General features: G+C 35.1%; 1 protein-coding gene and 1 pseudogene across 1 annotated transcript; one reads left to right on the forward strand and one right to left on the reverse strand.

The window, feature by feature from the left end:
• The first annotated feature begins 10,086 nt into the window (after positions 1-10,086).
• LOC138308920 (uncharacterized) lies at positions 10,087-13,990 on the forward strand. The gene is made up of 6 exons (XM_069249977.1): positions 10,087-10,845; positions 11,194-11,318; positions 11,575-11,882; positions 12,180-12,302; positions 12,897-13,089; positions 13,462-13,990. Exons 1-6 carry the CDS (start codon positions 10,456-10,458, stop codon positions 13,988-13,990), a joined length of 1,668 nt encoding a protein of 555 aa, XP_069106078.1. The 5' UTR covers positions 10,087-10,455.
• Positions 11,924-18,032, reverse strand: LOC138308922 (uncharacterized; annotated as a pseudogene).
• Between the last annotated feature and the right edge of the window lie 735 nt (positions 18,033-18,767).

Here is an 18,767-nt window from a genome sequence, read left to right on the forward strand (position 1 = left end):
AGATCATAAGTAGCAATATTTTAGTTTTGCTGATTGTTAACAATATAGTTATCTCTTTTTGTTATGTATGACACTAAATACATGTAGTTATGAGATAGGGGAGATAACTCCTATAGTTTTTTTTATCAATACATCCTATAAAGGTCATATCATTAGTCTAGGTTATAGAACTTTCTAGAATATAATCATGTATAAACAAATATGTTTGTAAACATGTTGATTTTAAGTAGAGATCTAGAATGATCTATTTCCAGAAAGTTATGTGTGTTTATTTGTTTACTGCTTTTAGTTAGATATTTCTAGAAGTAGAAGGTTCTCCAATATTCTTGAATTAGGGTTAAGCTATATATACTCCAGCTGCCCAAGGCTAATCAGAACTGTAATGAGACCTGTAATAAGACATATCAAGAATTGTACAGCGCCATATAAGATTCTATTGGGAGAGCTATTGTGACTTTATCTGTGGATTATTACAACACTTTGTGTGGATTTATTCATATTGCCTGGAACTTTACAAATCGTCTGTGGACATTCATTTCCTCCTGGATTTGTGATTATTGTTAATTTGAAACCTGGAAGGATCAAGGATTATACCAGGACATTCGCATACAGATAAGTAACACTTTAAATCATCGTATTACTCTTGTACCACCACCAATTACTTTAGATATTGTAAACCATCTCTGTATAATATTGCATATATAATTAAATTGTGTTTTGAATTTAGCTGCCGGTTTCTCATTTCTGTTATTCGTTGATGTAACAGAAATTGGGGGCTCTTGTCCGAGATCGATATTTAATTTGTGAAATCTAACTTTGAAAAATTAATTAAGAAATTTTCAAAATTTGTGTACAAACTTTGAGTTTACATTTGAAACCAACAGCTAGATAAACATGACTACTATGCAGGTAGAACAGTTTGTTAAAGCGCCATCCCTGGAAGTTCTTTTGCAAGTTAGTAAGAAGGATTTACTGTTATTGGGTAAACATTTAGGCCTTACTATCAAAACTAATTTGAGGAAAGCTGAAATTAGGAATGTAATTATAAGATATTTTGTTGACAATGGCAAATTTGACTCTAGTGCATTAGATAGTATAGAGGAAACAGTCAGTTCAGAAATTCAAATTAGACAAATGGAACTTGAACATGAAATGAAACTAAGACAAATGGAAATAGATAAAGAGAAAGAAATGAGAGAAAGAGAAATTGAGAAAGAATTAAAAGAAAAAGAGAGAGATCAGATGTTAGAGCTAGAGAAGCAAAAAATTCAAGCTGAAACAGAACTTAGAATGAAAGAATTAGAACTAGCTTCTCAAGACGGTTCAAGTAATCTAACTTTTAGGGGTTTACAAGGAAAGAGAGGTTTTGATGTCAGTAGAAATATTAGGTTAGTTCCTCCTTTTCAAGAGAAAGAAGTTGACAGGTATTTTCTGCATTTTGAGAAAATAGCTGACAGTATGAAATGGCCTGAAGATACGCTTACAATGCTTCTTCAGAGTGTCCTTATTGGTAAAGCTAGAGACATTTATTCTTCTTTATCTGTTGATGATATTTCAAATTACCTAGTAGTCAAGAAAGCTATTTTGAAAGCTTATGAGTTAGTTCCTGAGGCTTACCGCCAGAAATTTCGAAACTCGAGAAAGAGAGATGAACAAACTCATGTAGAATTTGCCAGAGAAAAAGAACAATTGTTTAATAGGTGGTGTGATTCTAAAGAAATTGACGAGGATTTCGGTAAATTAAGGCAATTATTGTTGATAGAGGAGTTTAAACGTTGTGTCCACATAAACATAAAAACTCATTTAGATGAGAGAAAAGTTGAAACACTTAGTGAAGCAGCTACAATGGCTGATGATTACGCTCTCACCCACAAAGGCTCATTTGTTAAAAACGGTTCTCAAGACAAAAACAGTACCACAGGTACTAATAAATTTGGTCAGCTTAGGAACCCAACCTTTAGTGGCCCTTCTAACGACAAACCTAAATTAGGTGATAAGACTAAGTCTGATTCTAAAACAGATCATAGGGCAGGTGTGGGGTCTCCTTCTGGTCCTGTTTGTAATTACTGCAAGAAAGTAGGACATATTATGTCTGAATGTTATTCTCTCCAGCGTAAGGAGCAAAGGCGTAAACAGTCAGTTCCTTCTGTGTTAGCTATGCCAAAGCCTAGTCAGAAACTTAGTGATATTGTGGAAGATTCTAAAGTGTCTGTTGAGATTAAGAGCTCAGAGTCTGATAGTGTCTTGGAGAAGTACTCTCCCTTCATTTCTGAAGGTTTTGTTTCACTTACTAGTGATATTACCAACTTGAAACCTGTGAAGATTTTGCGAGATACTGGGGCTTCTCATTCTTTGATATTAGATGGCGTAGTGCCTTTGTCTGAGGAGACCTCATGTGGTAGTAGTGTTTTGCTTCAAGGTGTAGAGTTAGGTTTTGTTAATGTGCCTCTCCATTCTGTTTATTTAAAGTCAGACTTGGTTACTGGGCCTGTCGCCATTGGTGTTAGACAGGAACTTCCCATAGAGGGCGTGTCGCTCATTTTAGGCAATGACTTGGCTGGAGAGAAAGTTAGGGTAGATCCCTTAGTGTCCAGTATTCCAGATAAAACAGGTGATGCTGAGACTATTCAACATGAATTTCCTGGTATTTTCCCTTCTTGTGCTGTAACTCGATCAATGGGTAAGAAGGTTTCTGATGTTGCAGTAGTTGAGGATCATTATAGTCCAGGGTTAGGTGACACTTTCTTGGCTCATGATATAGAGGATATCGGGGGCAAGTGTGATCTTTTGAGCAATCCTGTAGACTTTGATAGTGATGGAGTTGTTCCTAACAAGGGTACTTCTTTGTCTGACATGATGAGCAAATCATCTTTGTCTAGAAAGGAGCTTATAGTAGAACAGGAAAAAGATCCTGAAATCTCCTTATTGTGTAATCGGGCTTTGAGTGAGGAAGAGGCTGAGAAAGTCCCGGTTTGTTACTTCCGTCAGTCAGGTGTGTTGATGCGCAAGTGGCGCCCCCCTGATGTGTCTCCCGAGGAAGACTGGAAGGTTGTCAATCAAATAGTTGTCCCACCGAGGTATAGGCATGATATTCTAAGTTTGTCTCATGATGTACCTATGGCAGGGCATTTAGGTGTGACCAAGACTTAGAACAGGATCTTAGATCACTTCTTTTGGCCCAAGTTGAAACGGGATGTGGCTGATTTTTGTAGGTCTTGTCATACTTGTCAGGTGGTAGGGAAACCTAATCAGAAAATCCCTGTTGCACCTTTGCACCCCATTCCAGCATTTGAGGAACCATTTAGTAGAGTCATTATAGACTGTGTAGGTCCTCTACCCAAAACTAAGTCTGGGAATGAGTATCTTTCAACTATTATGTGTGCTTCCACACGCTTTCCTGAAGCCATTCCACTCAGGAATATTAAAGCCCCTAACATAGTCAAGGCTTTGGTTAAATTCTTTACATTGGTTGGTCTTCCAAAAGCTGTCCAATCGGACCAAGGTTCGAATTTCATGTCTGGTATTTTTCAACAAGTCATGTACCAGCTCCAGATCAAGCAGTATAAGTCTAGTGCTTATCATCCAGAGTCTCAGGGTGCTTTAGAACGTTTTCATCAGACATTGAAGAATATGATGAGATCTTATTGTTTTGAAAACAAAAGAGATTGGGACGAAGGTATACACATGTTGTTGTTTGGCGTTAGAGAATCTGTACAAGAATCTCTTGGCTTTAGTCCCTTTGAACTTGTGTTTGGACATACTGTACGTGGTCCTTTGAAAATTTTGAAAGACAAAATTTTGGACGAAGATTCTAAAGTGAATCTCTTAGAGTATGTGTCTAACTTTAAGCAAAGGTTGACAAGGGCATGTGAACTGGCAAAAGAAAATTTGGCCGTTACTCAAACCAAAAATGAAAACATGGTATGATAAAGATGCCCGTGCAAGAAGTTTTGATCCAGGTGACAAAATTTTGGCTCTATTACCAATACCGGGTCAGCCTTTGCAAGCTAGATATTTTGGACCTTATGCTGTTGAGAAAAAGGTCGATGATGTTAACTACATTGTACAAACTCCAGGGAGGCACAAGAAAACTCAATTATGTCATGTTAATATGCTTAAGAAATATGTAGATAGAGAAGAGAGCAAGACCTCTCAACCTATTGCTACTTTGGCCTCTGTACCATCACAAAGTGAAAGTACAGCTGATATTTGTAAATTAGACTTAGATGGTGGTGTACAAGATGGAGGTTTAGACTGTGGTCTTAAGTTACGGAACTCAGACGTGCTCGCGAACTTGGACAAGAAACTATGTCATCTATCGGAAAAGGAACGCAATGAACTTAAAGATTTGATACTTGAGTATAAACATTTGTTTCCGGATACACCAGGCAAAACAGATGCTATCTATCACGACGTGGATGTAGGCGATGCGCCACCTGTTAAGCAACATCCTTACCGTGTCAATCCTTTGAAAGAAGAACACTTAAAGAAAGAAATTCAATACATGTTGGACAATGATATTATTGAACCAAGCAAAAGTGAATGGAGCTCTCCATGTGTTCTGGTACTAAAGCCAGACAAGACATACCGGTTCTGTACTGACTTCAGAAAAGTAAACTCTGTCAGTAAAACAGACTCTTATCCAATTCCAAGGATTGACTCGTGTATTGACAAAGTTGGCAAAGCCAAGTACGTAAGCAAGTTTGACCTGTTGAAATGATATTGGCAGGTGCCATTAACAGAAAGAGCTAAAGAAGTGTCGGCATTTGTAACCTCGCAAGGTTTGTACCAGTACAAAGTTATGCCATTTGGTATGAAGAATGCCCCGGCAACATTTCAACGTCTTCTTAACAGCGTGATATCAGACCTGGAAGGCTGTGATGGATACATTGATGACGTCATCAACTACCACGACACGTGGGAAGACCATCTACGCGGGATTCGTGAATTCTTCGAAAGACTCACTACCATGAAATTGACTGTAAACTTATTGAAATGTGAATTTTGTCATGCAACTGTTGAATTTTTAGGCCATGTTGTAGGACAGGGGCAGGTTAAACCTGTTCAGGCCAAAGTAGAATCAATTATAGATTTTCCAACTCCTGGAAGCAAGAGAGAGCTGATGAGATTTCTTGGTATGGCTGGATACTACAGAAAATTTTGTCAAAATTTCTCTGTTATAGCAGCTCCACTTACTGCTTTGTTAAAGAAAAATGTCAAATTTGTCTGGTCAGACGAATGTAAGTCTGCCTTTGAGAAATTGAAAGCCATATTATCAAACTCACCAGTTCTGACTGCTCCAGATTTTAATAAACAGTTTAAACTGTTTGTTGACGCAAGCGATGCAGGTGTTGGTGCTGTTTTGATGCAAGAAGGTACTGAACAAATTGACCATCCAATTTGTTATTTCTCGAAAAAGTTTGACAAACACCAGAGAAATTATTCCACCATTGAGAAAGAATGTTTAGCGTTGATTTTGGCCTTGAACCAATTTGATGTATATCTCTGCACTACAGTTGTGCCTGTGTTGGTCTTCACCGACCACAACCCTTTGACATTCATTGGGAAAATGAAAAACAAAAACCAAAGAATTCTCAGGTGGAGTTTGACTTTGCAAGAATACAATCTTGACATCAAACATATCAAAGGGAACGACAATATTCTAGCTGATGCTTTATCAAGGATTTAAATATGACTTAATATGTCAAGAAAGTTTCCTTTTCAAGAAAACTTTCTTTTCTTTAAGGAGGGGTGTGTTATGTATGACACTAAATACATGTAGTTATGAGATAAGGGAGATAACTCCTATAGCTTTTTTTATCAATACATCCTATAAAGGTCATATCATTAGTCTAGGTTATAGAACTTTCTAGAATATAATCATGTATAAACAAATATGTTTGTAAACATGTTGATTTTAAGTAGAGATCTAGAATGATCTATTTCCAGAAAGTTATGTGTGTTTATTTGTTTACTGCTTTTAGTTAGATATTTCTAGAAGTAGAAGGTTCTCATATATTCTTGAATTAGGGTTAAGCTATATATACTCCAGCTGCCCAAGGCTAATCAGAACTGTAATGAGACCTGTAATAAGACATATCAAGAATTGTACAGCGCCATATAAGATTCTATTGGGAGAGCTATTGTGACTTTATCTGTGGATTATTACAACACTTTGTGTGGATTTATTCATATTGCCTGGAACTTTACAAATCATCTGTGGACATTCATTTCCTCCTGGATTTGTGATTATTGTTAATTTGAAACCTGGAAGGATCAAGGATTATACCAGGACATTCGCATACAGATAAGTAACACTTTAAATCATCGTATTACTCTTGTACCACCACCAATTACTTTAGATATTGTAAACCATCTCTGTATAATATTGCATATATAATTAAATTGTGTTTTGAATTTAGCTGCTGGTTTCTCATTTCTGTCATTCGTTAATGTAACATTTTATTCAAACCATAATTAATCAAGATGCCTTTTATCAATTTCCTATGCATTCTGCCATTTTGAGAATTGCTATGATATTCCTGAACACGTTCAATGAATTTCTGAATGTTTACCTTTGTTTACAATTCACGATTTCAGTTAAACCCGAATATAGCGAAAATAAACTATATACGAAATGTAAACCTTATACAGTATCGGGGACTATGGTAACTTATTTACTCGTTTACCCGTGATCAATATTCTGCATTTGCATATTACAAAGTTACCAGCCCTTGCGGATAGGTATTGACTGGGACGTCGTGTGTTTCTTTTTAGAAGAAACGACATGAATTTCGCACACAAAATGATGGCGTTACAATGGATAGCTTCATGCAAGGGAGGCAACTCTGTAATATGCAAAGACGGAATAAGATATTCGGTGTCTTTAACACTATCTTGCAGTGATTATAAAGCTGATAGTGGCTCTCACAACCACTAAAACAAAAACACCCAAACAAACCGAAATCATCCAATTCATATTTAGTATAGCCGGTTAATCCCGCGGGTCAACATTTTCGCGATTTCTGCTTATCACGAGAAAATCAAATTTTCACGTCTATGATTTGGCTCTCAGAGACGAAATGATTTCACTATTTCTCGACATTTCGCGGATCATATTCACGCCATCATAACATTGCCTCGTGAAATCGCAAAAATATCATTCCATCGAGAATGATACGGTATGCAATAACAATATGTTATACAGGAGTATCATTTCATAATATACGTCAGCTGTTGGTATCCAGTACTTAAGATAAAACTAAACAAATCGAATCTTGTGTTGCACTTTTAATATTATTTTCTTTGTTTCTGGCTTTCTGATTCGCCTATTTTTTTGCATTCCACAATGAAAAAAAAAATCGGGAATGGCGCGGAAATCCGGCGTTAACGTGACGCACAATAGAAACATTTACGTTGCGTATTGATTTGGCAAAAACAATCCATTGGAAAAATCAATGGAATCACACGTGTAAACGCATTTCATTTTATAAAGTAGCCTGGGAAATTAATTTAAAGCATTGAAGTCATTATTTTTTAATTTCACCTAGGTATGAAATAAATTGTGTATGCAAACTTTTGTGAGAATCCGCTACTCCGATTCACACAGTTTGCAAACAAAATTTATTTCATATCCCGATGAAATTAAACAATAGTGACTGCAATTCTTAAATAAAGTATGTCCCATTAATCAAATTTATTCTTTCGGTAACAGTGATAGATATTGAAAAGAGTGTCTCCTTCCGAAAGAATCCATTCATCTGCAACCTGTCACCATTCGTTCTGGACAGCAAACAAGCTACTCTCTTTACCTTGGACAACGGCAATTACATGTTGACTGGTAAGGTCAGATAGGCATTATTTACAAACATTTCATTAGATATGCATTTATTTATAAAAAAAAACTAGGAAAATCAACACAGTTTTGCTTATATATCAACGAGTGAACGATAAAACCAAAGGCTAGCCGGATATATACGAACTTTTACCAACTTAGTTATGTTAACGTATATTTAAAGATGCTCCACCGCTGGCAAATGGTATTTTTTCACTATCAAAAACAGGAGCAGACGATTTAGTACTTTTCATCTGTTACAAAAGTTACTTACTTTACACCATTACCATCATTGAAAAGTTTGAGCTTCTAATTTTACTTCAAGTTAAAAATATGAAAAATAATTAATTGCATCCCGAAAAAATTCCGTGGCACTATATTCTATATGAAATGAAGTACTGATTGCGCATGCACCAAAGGCGAAATAAGTTATTTTATTTTATTTTTTGTGTTAGTTAGGCATATATATACACGATTAAACACAAAATACAGGTTGCATTTGACGTAATTTCAATAAAATGTGCTTGAAACGAAGTCCACAACGACCCTTGTCTGGAACGATCGCATCGCTTATCGCCCCTGATATCACCGGCCGTAGATTCGTGACGTCGTCTGAGACAAACAGCTGTGACTAGATCCGGGAAAGTCAATGAGGCAGTGTTAGTGTTGGGGTATTGGCGATTATAGATATTTAAAACAGTCGCGCTACATGTAATTGTTATATATAATATACAATCTAACATACCCTGATATGATACAAACGATCGTTTACTCATTCTAATCGTTATATTCTGGACTATAAAATTGTTATGTTCTTTAGGTCAAAAGTCATTTGACATCGTGTACGTGTGTGTCAACTCAGGTTCGAGGAGGTTGCGGTTGACTTTTGTCTGTAAATTAAAACTCTAAACATAGACTTTAAAGTTTATATCAACAAGAAGAAATATAAGTTTACAAGAACACGGACCAAAACAATAATGGCACTACATGTTAGTTGTACATACATATTTATAAAAGTAGACCCCGCCACCCTTCATACCCTTTCTAAAACCCTATCATACCGCAACAAACGTGCCCCTATCCTGCCTTATGTATGTACTACACACTTCTATTTCCTATTTGGAACTTATATAATCCTTCAGAACACCGCACAGAAAGGGTTAGGCTTATTAATTATTTTTTAAAGTTCTGTAATGAGTTTTACGGATTTATTCGACAAAATTTCGGGGCTTTCCGTGTACGAAAATAGATTAACATGTACAGTAGTAATAATGCACGCACGACCGATAAAAAAGACGGGACAAAACACAGATACTAGATACAACGACCAAATATGCATGACATGTACTCGTGGACAAGATATGCATGTTTAATATTTCAACTAACACAGGGCCATGAAATAACCTATTTCTTATAAAACACAAATCATTTACAAGACCGCTTCATTATATTATCTAACCGTTCAAATTTCAAAAGTATACAGTGTACGAACAGTCCACGGAAGTTTGAGAATTAGTTTATATCAATATGGACACACTAGATAGCCTATTGACCATTACGAGACGATTTAGGGGTCTAGATAAAAAAGATCGGTAAAATTCGTACTCTACATATACGCAAGTGTACTGTGTAGACTATAACAGGAAATTAATGAGTACGCAAATTGGCCAAATTAGCGAGCATTGTGGTGTTTTGAGGGTTCGGGGAGACCCGCGGGATAAGATATTACGATTTAGAATGGCTGAGATATGAGTTTCACGATTTATTTTGATGATTTTGCGAGCGGCGAAGGCGCGATATTTTGGTGTTTGGGGGTCCGAAGGTCTCCCCCAATAAAGAAAAAATAGTACTATTTACAATGGCTGTGATGAGTTTTACGATGTACTTTGATGATTTCAAAGCGTTCTTAACATTGTAGTTTTGCGATTTTAAATTACCTGCATTTATATAATGATAATATTGTGAATGTCGTCATATCATTATACAACCCTGCTCGATCTGAATAAGAAATATCATACCGGCTTCACACCATCGGCACATTGTTATGTAACTCAAAGTACAAAGAAATATAATAATGAATTAATTGTCTTGCTAAGACTTATACACAGTTTTGAAATACATGTAGTAGAATCCCTAAATGGAAGTATGAAAACTGTGCAGGAGGATCATTTTTTCTTTGAAATGCGCAGAGCATTTCAGTCGACGAAAATGTGTGTGTGTGTGGGGGGGGGGGGGGCAAAGACATAACAGATAAATTATTGTTTTTTCTTTTAATATGCGTTTATTTTTGATGTCTCCGCATGTTTGTAACGGATTATTTTTTCATCAAAACGTAGGTCTAAGAAGGTGGGCCGCAACATTTGTCCATTTTCACTACGATCTTATTTTGCACATAAAATTGCCAGTATGTATATCAAAACCGGTTAATTTTATATGTGTAAACTATAAATTACATACATGCACAGTTGTATTACTCCAGGGTGGACTGAATAGGAAAGTAATACTTATTCATTCGTGAAAAATGACCTTATGTTTAACCCCTCACTTGATACTCCACATGATATATGTACTCGACATTAATGGCATCATCATTTACATATAGTGACGTCATTTTATAGGTTATGACGTCAATAGACCCTTCCGGGATAAATCTCGCACATGCGCATAACCCACCAGGGGTGGCAAAAGGTTTGTTGATAGTAACCAAGATGGCGGCGCGCGAACCTTCAAAAGAGCAAGTACCACCACTATCGCTAGATGTGATACCGTCACATCGTCCCGTGATTGAAAACCATAATTTACCACCGTATGCGGACATTAACTATTCTGTTTTATCATTAACAACACATCCTGACATCCAATTTAATGATATTTATCAGTTCATGATTGAACGAAGGAGACCTGCACTGAGAGAAGAACAGGATGAACGAAACGTGAATTCTTTTCGTACCATGGATAGAGCGGTATCCCATTTTCAGGCAGGAGATGTGCAAGATATAAAATTGGCACAGGTTGGTTGTGTTCTGGTAATTTTTGTTGCTCACGAAATCATTAACCTAAATTATAACCACGTTAACATCAACAGTACAGTACAGCTACTGTACATTATATATGCAAGGGTAGACCGTAGGCTTATATCCCATCATCATAATCACATTACCCATAACAAATTAGCTATTAAAGTGGATGAATTTTAAATATTCTCCTATTTTGTGAGGTTTGTCAACAGAACATGTGATGTAAAATTGCAAACTTTGCTCACTTGAATCTATTACTATTACAGTAACCCTGATTTTTTTCTTGCCATGCTGTGATGCATTCCTTTTAATTAATTAAATTTATTGTTCTTATGTTCACAGATTGATACAGATGTCACCTATTGCACAGCATCAGTATTAGCTTCCATGAAAAAGCAGAAATACAGAGTGTACATTTGTTTGTACCAAGATAAACCAGCCCATGCCCACTGTCAGTGCCCCATAGGGTAAGCGTTTTGTTAAATGATGTATATTACAGCAAGTATATAGATCAAGTGGCATATGTTGTACATGAAGCAATTTCTCACTTAGCTGTAGACTCATGGGTCATTGGTTAATGAAAGGAAAAGGTCCCTAAATTCAATTGTCATGATATGTAGATATGTAAAGAACTCTAAAGAAAGGAAAATGATTTAAAAAAGTGGACAATTAGAAGTTACATTTTTTTCAACAATAGATGAGTATTTTTCCCTTGTTTTTCAGACTTGCGCAGTGCTGTAGCCATGTTGGTGGACTTTTATTTGCGCTGAATGACTTCAACAGGGAAGTGGCTATACAACAAAGTAATTTATCATGTACATCCAAATTGTCCAAATGGAATGTGCCTAGGAAGCTAACTATGAAGCCATGTCCTTTAAGAGACCTCAAATTGAGCAAGCCGACTCTGGAACCTGAGAAACCTTCAAGGACAGTTCTCGAGTTTGATCCTCGGCATACATCTGACAAGATGTTGGATTATAACCACTATGCTGAGAAAATGAGGGAGCTGCGTTCCATTTTTCCAAACACAGGTGTGTATATACATATATATTTATAAAAGAATATAACACAGTTTAAATGTGCAAGCATTACTCAAGTTTATTGATCAACATAAAGCCAGCTTCATTTTTTTTACTTTAACACACATGTATTTATACAATGACCAAATTGTGCAGAGATCAACATTAATTAAAATTGATTCAAAGTTTTATTTTTTTTAAATTAATTTGAGAATTTAGACAACATGAAGTTAATTTCATTCTCCTGTGTATGGATATGATATACTGAGTGTTTACAGGAAATTTTTATAAAATGTATTAATAATGCAGGTATGGCACACCTTGCTATCATACCAGATAGTGTCCCAGACTTTCTGGAGGAGGAAGAAGTGACTACCACAAAAAATGAAATGGAAGCCAGGCTTCAACAGCTTATATACACAGCTAATACATGTAAGCTCTAAGTGTCTCATCTAAGTATGCTTAATGATGATTTAGCAGAAATATTATGCAGAAAAGTAAATTTGAACACTTGCGAAGTAATTTTTAGTTTGAAATACATGTATTATAACCTGGAAAAACTCAATGTCTTATATTCTTACATCTAAAGATAAAATTGACTGCATATTTCAAAAATATATACAAATGACAGAGTGCCCTGGTTGGTATTTGTGACCAGATGCCTTTATCTTATTTATTGAAATAACATCTTGTTATGTTTAGGGTTTTTGCAAATAACTTGGCATTTTTTGTTCTTGTATTATACAGATACCTGTTTATAAAGACCACTTGATATTGTTCTTAATCTATCTTAATTCATTTCAAATATAGGTCTCTTTTAAGAATTTCCTGTCTGTGTAAGTTACATTTTTCTTGTTCTATGAGTGGTCTTTGTACAGGTGTGTGTAAAACGCGAAAGTATACTATTTAACAAGATTAACTAATACTAAATAAAACAAAGAGCAACATTAATAATTCATATTGATTCACAAGGTACAATTTTGTCATATTAATTGAAGTTAATTTGTATTTTGTGTATCTTTACAGCAATTCCTACTACCATTGATAAAGAACTTCAGGAGTATGTAGAAAAAAATACTCGACAGCAAAGAGAGAGTGAACTTTGGCTGGATCTCCACAAGGGAAGAATCACAAGTTCCCGCTTTGGAGATGTTATGGCATCAGGACCATCACCTAACAGCCTCATCAAGGAGTTGTTAAATGGGTCATCTTTGAACAAGTAATTATATTACATAAAATAATTTCCGAAATATATTTCTTAAAATTTTGCTACCTTAGATTTTTGAGTAAAGTGTTTTGTGTTTATTATCCAAGATATTCACCTACATACAATGTATAAGCTTTTTTGTGTATTAGCGCGCCAGATACACATGTAAAGCTTAAAAAGTATACATGTACATATTACATTTTATGTAATATCTAATGTAATTAGAACTGCTGTTTGTCTATTATCTATGAAATAATTGAAATCTCACAATCTAATTCAAACTTATGTAATGAAGAAAAATGGCATAATCTATGTTTTATTACTTTGCACTTTTTCACTTTTTATTAATAATGGATTTAAAATTATTTCAATTACAATCTACAGGTACAGTACATTACCACCTTCTGTCCAATGGGGAATAGATATGGAGCAGAGAGCAAAGGTTGACTACATGGCAGTAATGGAATCATTTGGTACTCCCATACAGATAGAGAATACTGGCCTGTTTCTTCTCCAATCTGCTGCGTTTTTAGGAGCAAGTTGTGACGGCAAAGTTATCGACCCCTCCATGCCAAGTGAATGTCAAGAAGGAGTATTGGAGATTAAGTGTCCTTTCAGTATAAATGGACAAAAAATCTGTGAAATGGAGGTTCTTGATATTTTAGAGAAATTTCCATCATTTTACATGAAAACAACTGAAGAAGGCCCAGAACTGGATAAGTCTCACAAATACTATGCACAAGTACAAGGAGAAATGGCAGTGACTGGATTGCCATGGTGTGACTTTGTAGTTTGGACCAGTGCAGGGAAAAACAACATCTGTTCTCAGAGGATTCAGTTTGATCCAGAATATGTTTTTAATATGCTTCCTAAGCTTCAAAACTTTTACTTTAAGTTTTTATGTAAAAATTAAAACTTCATACATCAGTGTTATGTTCACTGCAATGTCATTTATTGACAGTTTTTATACTACTGTATAAATGAATGACATTTTTGGAAGTTATATGTACATCAAAAGCTAGCATCTGCGAAGGTTTCATGGTGTAAAATATGATAACATTGCATGATTTATTTGTCAATATAATCACTGTGACTGTAAAAAATGACATTCATGTTTTTATATAACATGATATGAAACAAAATCAGACAGTTGGCTCCCTTCCTCTCAATGATATTGGGCTGACTATTTATACACATATTCTGCTCTCATCTTGGCAAGGATAGTGTGATTTACTAATTATGATTTATATATACATGTAAATATTAAATGCCTTGATTTGTTTATAAATATCAATATTTGAACTGTAAAACATTGAATTATTTATTTGTCAATATAATCACTAAGAAAATCCCATTCATGTTTTTCTACAACATGATGTAAATAAAAATCAGACAGTTGTCTCCCTTCCTCTCAATGACATGGGGCTGACTATGTTTAAATGACTATCTTTTAATGCGGCGTAAACCACCAATTACCTAACTCAATGGCATATTTAGGATTCTACAATTTTATCTGCTGACAATATAAGAATTATTGATCTAATTGAAAGCAATGCCATTTTCAGTTCAAAACAACAGAAAAATTATTTGCTGTCGGTAACAAGAGGAACATCAAAATTTGTAAGCCAGCAAGCAACCTGGAAGCACTTGGATGCAATTGGTGCAAGAGAAAGTGGTAATACACCATCAAACAAATGAAAATTCTTGACTCTACCGATGCTTCTTTCAACGTGTATTCTTACTTGAGCGATTTCTTGGGTTTCAAACACTTCCTTAATTGTAAATTGATTACTTTTTTTCCTTTAAAAGGTGGTATGTTTAATGTGCAAAGCCTTTCTTTGAGCAAATCTGCAATTGTAAACCCTTTGTCTGCCATAACATTGTCCCCTGGTTCTAACAAATCAAGAAGTCCACTTTCAATAACAATTTGCCTGTCAGAAATTCTACCACCCCAAGCCTCTGATACAAATGAGATGACTCCGGAGGGAGTTATACCTATTAAAAATTTTAGGGTATTATGGTGCTTGTAATTTGAAAATGTTAAATTTTGATTGATTAAACTAGAAGATCTCTGAATGAAAATTTCAGTACAGTCTAAAATGATACGTACATTTTTAAAAGGCTTGAATACTGATGGAGTTGTTTGTTTGACAAGTTCTTTAGATGGAAAAACATTAATCAGTTTCAATTCTTCATACAAAAGACATATCCAGGTCACAAACATATTAGAAAAAGTGGTTTTAGAAATACAAAATCTGTCTGATATATCCTGAACAAACAGTCCAACTTTAAGTCTGATCATCACTGCAAGAAACTGATCAATTAGAGGAACAGATGTCTTCATTGGTCGCTGCCTGTCTGTTGTTGCTGAGTTCTTTCCTCCCCAAAATGTCATTTTCTCTGCTTTTGGTAACAAATAACTGTAAAAAAGATAAAGGGCACAATTTTTAAAATTAATAACTTATACAGCCAAATAATGGGAAAATGAATGCAGAAAATGATATATATGATGTAAATTCACTATATGGAGATAAATCTAGCAGCCCATTTCTTTTAGTCTTACTAGTAATAAGGTGCCCATGTACATTTTGTACATGGATATCAAAGATTGTCAGAACAATTTGCATTAAGATACTTGATGATGAGGGTAATTCACATATTAATTTTATTACCAGGTATGAAATACATGTATAGAAAATGACTATGGGAATTTAACTGAATGGTTACATGTTGCAAGTGGGGTAATATATCTATATGCTGTTTGTAGTTCTACAAATAAGCCTATTGTAGCAAACACTTACTTGAAAAGCCAGAGAAAGACAGCAAATGATGGCAGTCCTGTGTAGAATCTGGTGGCTTTATCATCATCTTTAATCTTATCGACGCCCCATCGCAACCGTTTCACTTCACTTCTTAAATGATGAATTTCTTCCCTCAGCTTTAAGTTCTCCTCCAGAAGGGGGTCATCTTCACATTGTACACCTATTTACAGTTTACACCATAATAGATAGTGGAGTTAATTAAGTGAATTAATAAAAATACAGAACAATTATACATGAACACACAAATTTAAGTTTAAATTATAAAAAAACTTTATGAAATGATTATCATTTGTTGAAAGAAATGAAAAATAAGACTTGACACATTTATTTATAGGTATAAATAGACCATGGATTTCTGTAGTGTACACAAGTACAAATGTACTCTATGTATTACATATTCCTAAAACGAATGATCGTCCCTGTATTCATCACCAATACTATAAGATGTGGTTTCCATACCTATGTTTTCAAACGTCTTCCTTTCATCAGTATTTTTTTGCAACGCATCAGCCATGCAGTAACTGTGTATTGACACAGAAGCATTTAGCATATCTTCTACCATTTGCTCCTGTACCACTGCAGCTTCCTTCAGATTCTGAAATAACAATAAACGTTAATTCTTAAAGTTTGTAACATGTCATAGTAACCTAGTATTGGAATAAGCCTATAGATACCTTGATCTCTGGTGGTTTTGCTTATCATTTTATCAAGTATAACTCTCCACTCTCTTTTACTATACAACCCTTATTAAACTAGACAAATTAATTACACTATAGCCTACCTTTTGGCGTGACCATGGGAGCATGTAAATACCATTAATATAATATTATTGATTTAGTTTCATCACTGTACGTCATATCCTATATTATTACTATTATGATATGTTGTACTGATGGTCGGTGGTTTTTCTCCGGGTACTCCGGCTTTTCTCCACCATCAAACCTGGCAAGTCCTATACATAACCCTGGCTTCGTGGTTTATTAAGAGTACACTGTTTTTTTTCTTTATGGCTCCATAACGTAAAAAAAACCCATTACAGTTAATCCTTAAATAAGGCTATAATAACGGTATATAGCTATAGAAAGAGGGGAAAACAGTGTAAATAGTGAAATCAGGACCTGTCATATAGATTGATGGCATGGTCGACTTACTATTTACCTTTGATAGATCCCGGCGAGTGACACGTTCATGTCTTCTTTCATCTACTGTCTTCTTTTTGTAACGGAATACTGATGGGGAGTAATCAATGTCATCCCGTTCATCTGAGTGCCACCTGTAATATGATTTATGGAAATGTTCAATTTTAGTCAATTTATTTTATAGATCGGCGCATATTATACTTGTAAGTATATATGGAGTATATTCATGAATACACTAGTAGCTATAGCCTTAGGCATCTGTCTCAGGCCATGTTGACCAGACAGATCATGTTGACCAGACAGATGTACAATGAAGCGTGTTGCCCTGTGACTATCTGATAGGCTTATCGTGATTTATTACCTAAGTTTAATTTCTGTGTATCGTGATTGTAAATACCTTGAATACATTATTATTAAATGATCATTAATGTATTCCCTATAAATCTGAGATTGTCAAGGTGTATGGGGTCACTCCCTCAGTACTCTTACTGAGTGCTGGGTCACACTTAGCACAGGCGTCTGCTTCAGGTTTTGGAAAAACAAAATATCCTATATACACACATGTATAGTTAAGATAGTAGGGGTAGGATATTTTATTTTTGCAAAACAAGAAGCAGACGCCTGTGCACTTAGTGATTCGGAATAAAGTACTCAACATACAATTCTGCGTTTGACTTCTACAGTACACTACATCGACTCAACATGACAGAGAATTAAAGAATAAGATAATAAAGATTAACAAACCCTGTGACAAAGTGCTCGGAGCAGACGTACGAATTTACGGTTGGCTGCCAATTCTTTCTGTTAATTGACTTGATCCACGATCTTCTCTTGTGTTTACCTACTGGGAACTTAAAAAAAGATATGTTTCTTTCTTTTGCTGCCTGGTTCGCGCGGTTTGTACAACCGAACACACTGCAACTTTTCACCATGTTGTTGACAACGTACTGACGTCGTCAATGTAAACATTGCCACCCCTAGGTCTCTACGCGCATGCGCCGGTAACTGAAATATATGGTTTGTTGCGATTGCACTATGGATGATATGTTGTGTAAAATTTTGGTATACCCACAGAATATAGGAAACTATCTATTTACTGAATGTGTCAGTAAATCAGATATTGAATCTATTTAGTGATGATACACAGGTATATATCACCAGATATTTATGCCATATGTTTTGCAGATACTTCAAGAGGAATTGTTCACAGTGTTTACACTTCTGACTTTGAGGCACTTAACTGTGGAGAAAGGTCAGTTTTATCAAACTAGAACACAGTGGTTGTACTTACACATTGATGTTGTATATATGGAGGGGCAATCTAAATCTGTAAAATTATGTGAGGAAACATGTGTCTTTTGATTAGACAAGAGTATCAGCAAACTGATTATATTTCTCAAAATATTATGAGATATGCTTGATAGCATAGAATAAAATATGTAATCATATTGTAAATTATGCCTCAAATAATGAAGTCACAAACTGATACCTTTCTGCAAGGGAGATATAATTCAGTAAAATTAAAAAACTGAATAATAAATATGTGAACTATTATTCTCATAGAATAACAAACAATACCTCTGATTATACAATTAACTATAGCCAGTGATATATTTTGTGATGCAGTATTTGGACAATAGCAATTTAGCAATAAAAAACCCTACCTGTTCAAGTCCATGATATAAGAACAAAGCTAACGACTGTGACTCTGGGAGTGGACACAAGAATA

The sequence above is a fragment of the Argopecten irradians genome, chromosome 15 (assembly GCF_041381155.1).
Source record: "Argopecten irradians isolate NY chromosome 15, Ai_NY, whole genome shotgun sequence".
In the NCBI taxonomy this organism is placed as follows: Eukaryota; Metazoa; Mollusca; class Bivalvia; order Pectinida; family Pectinidae; genus Argopecten; species Argopecten irradians.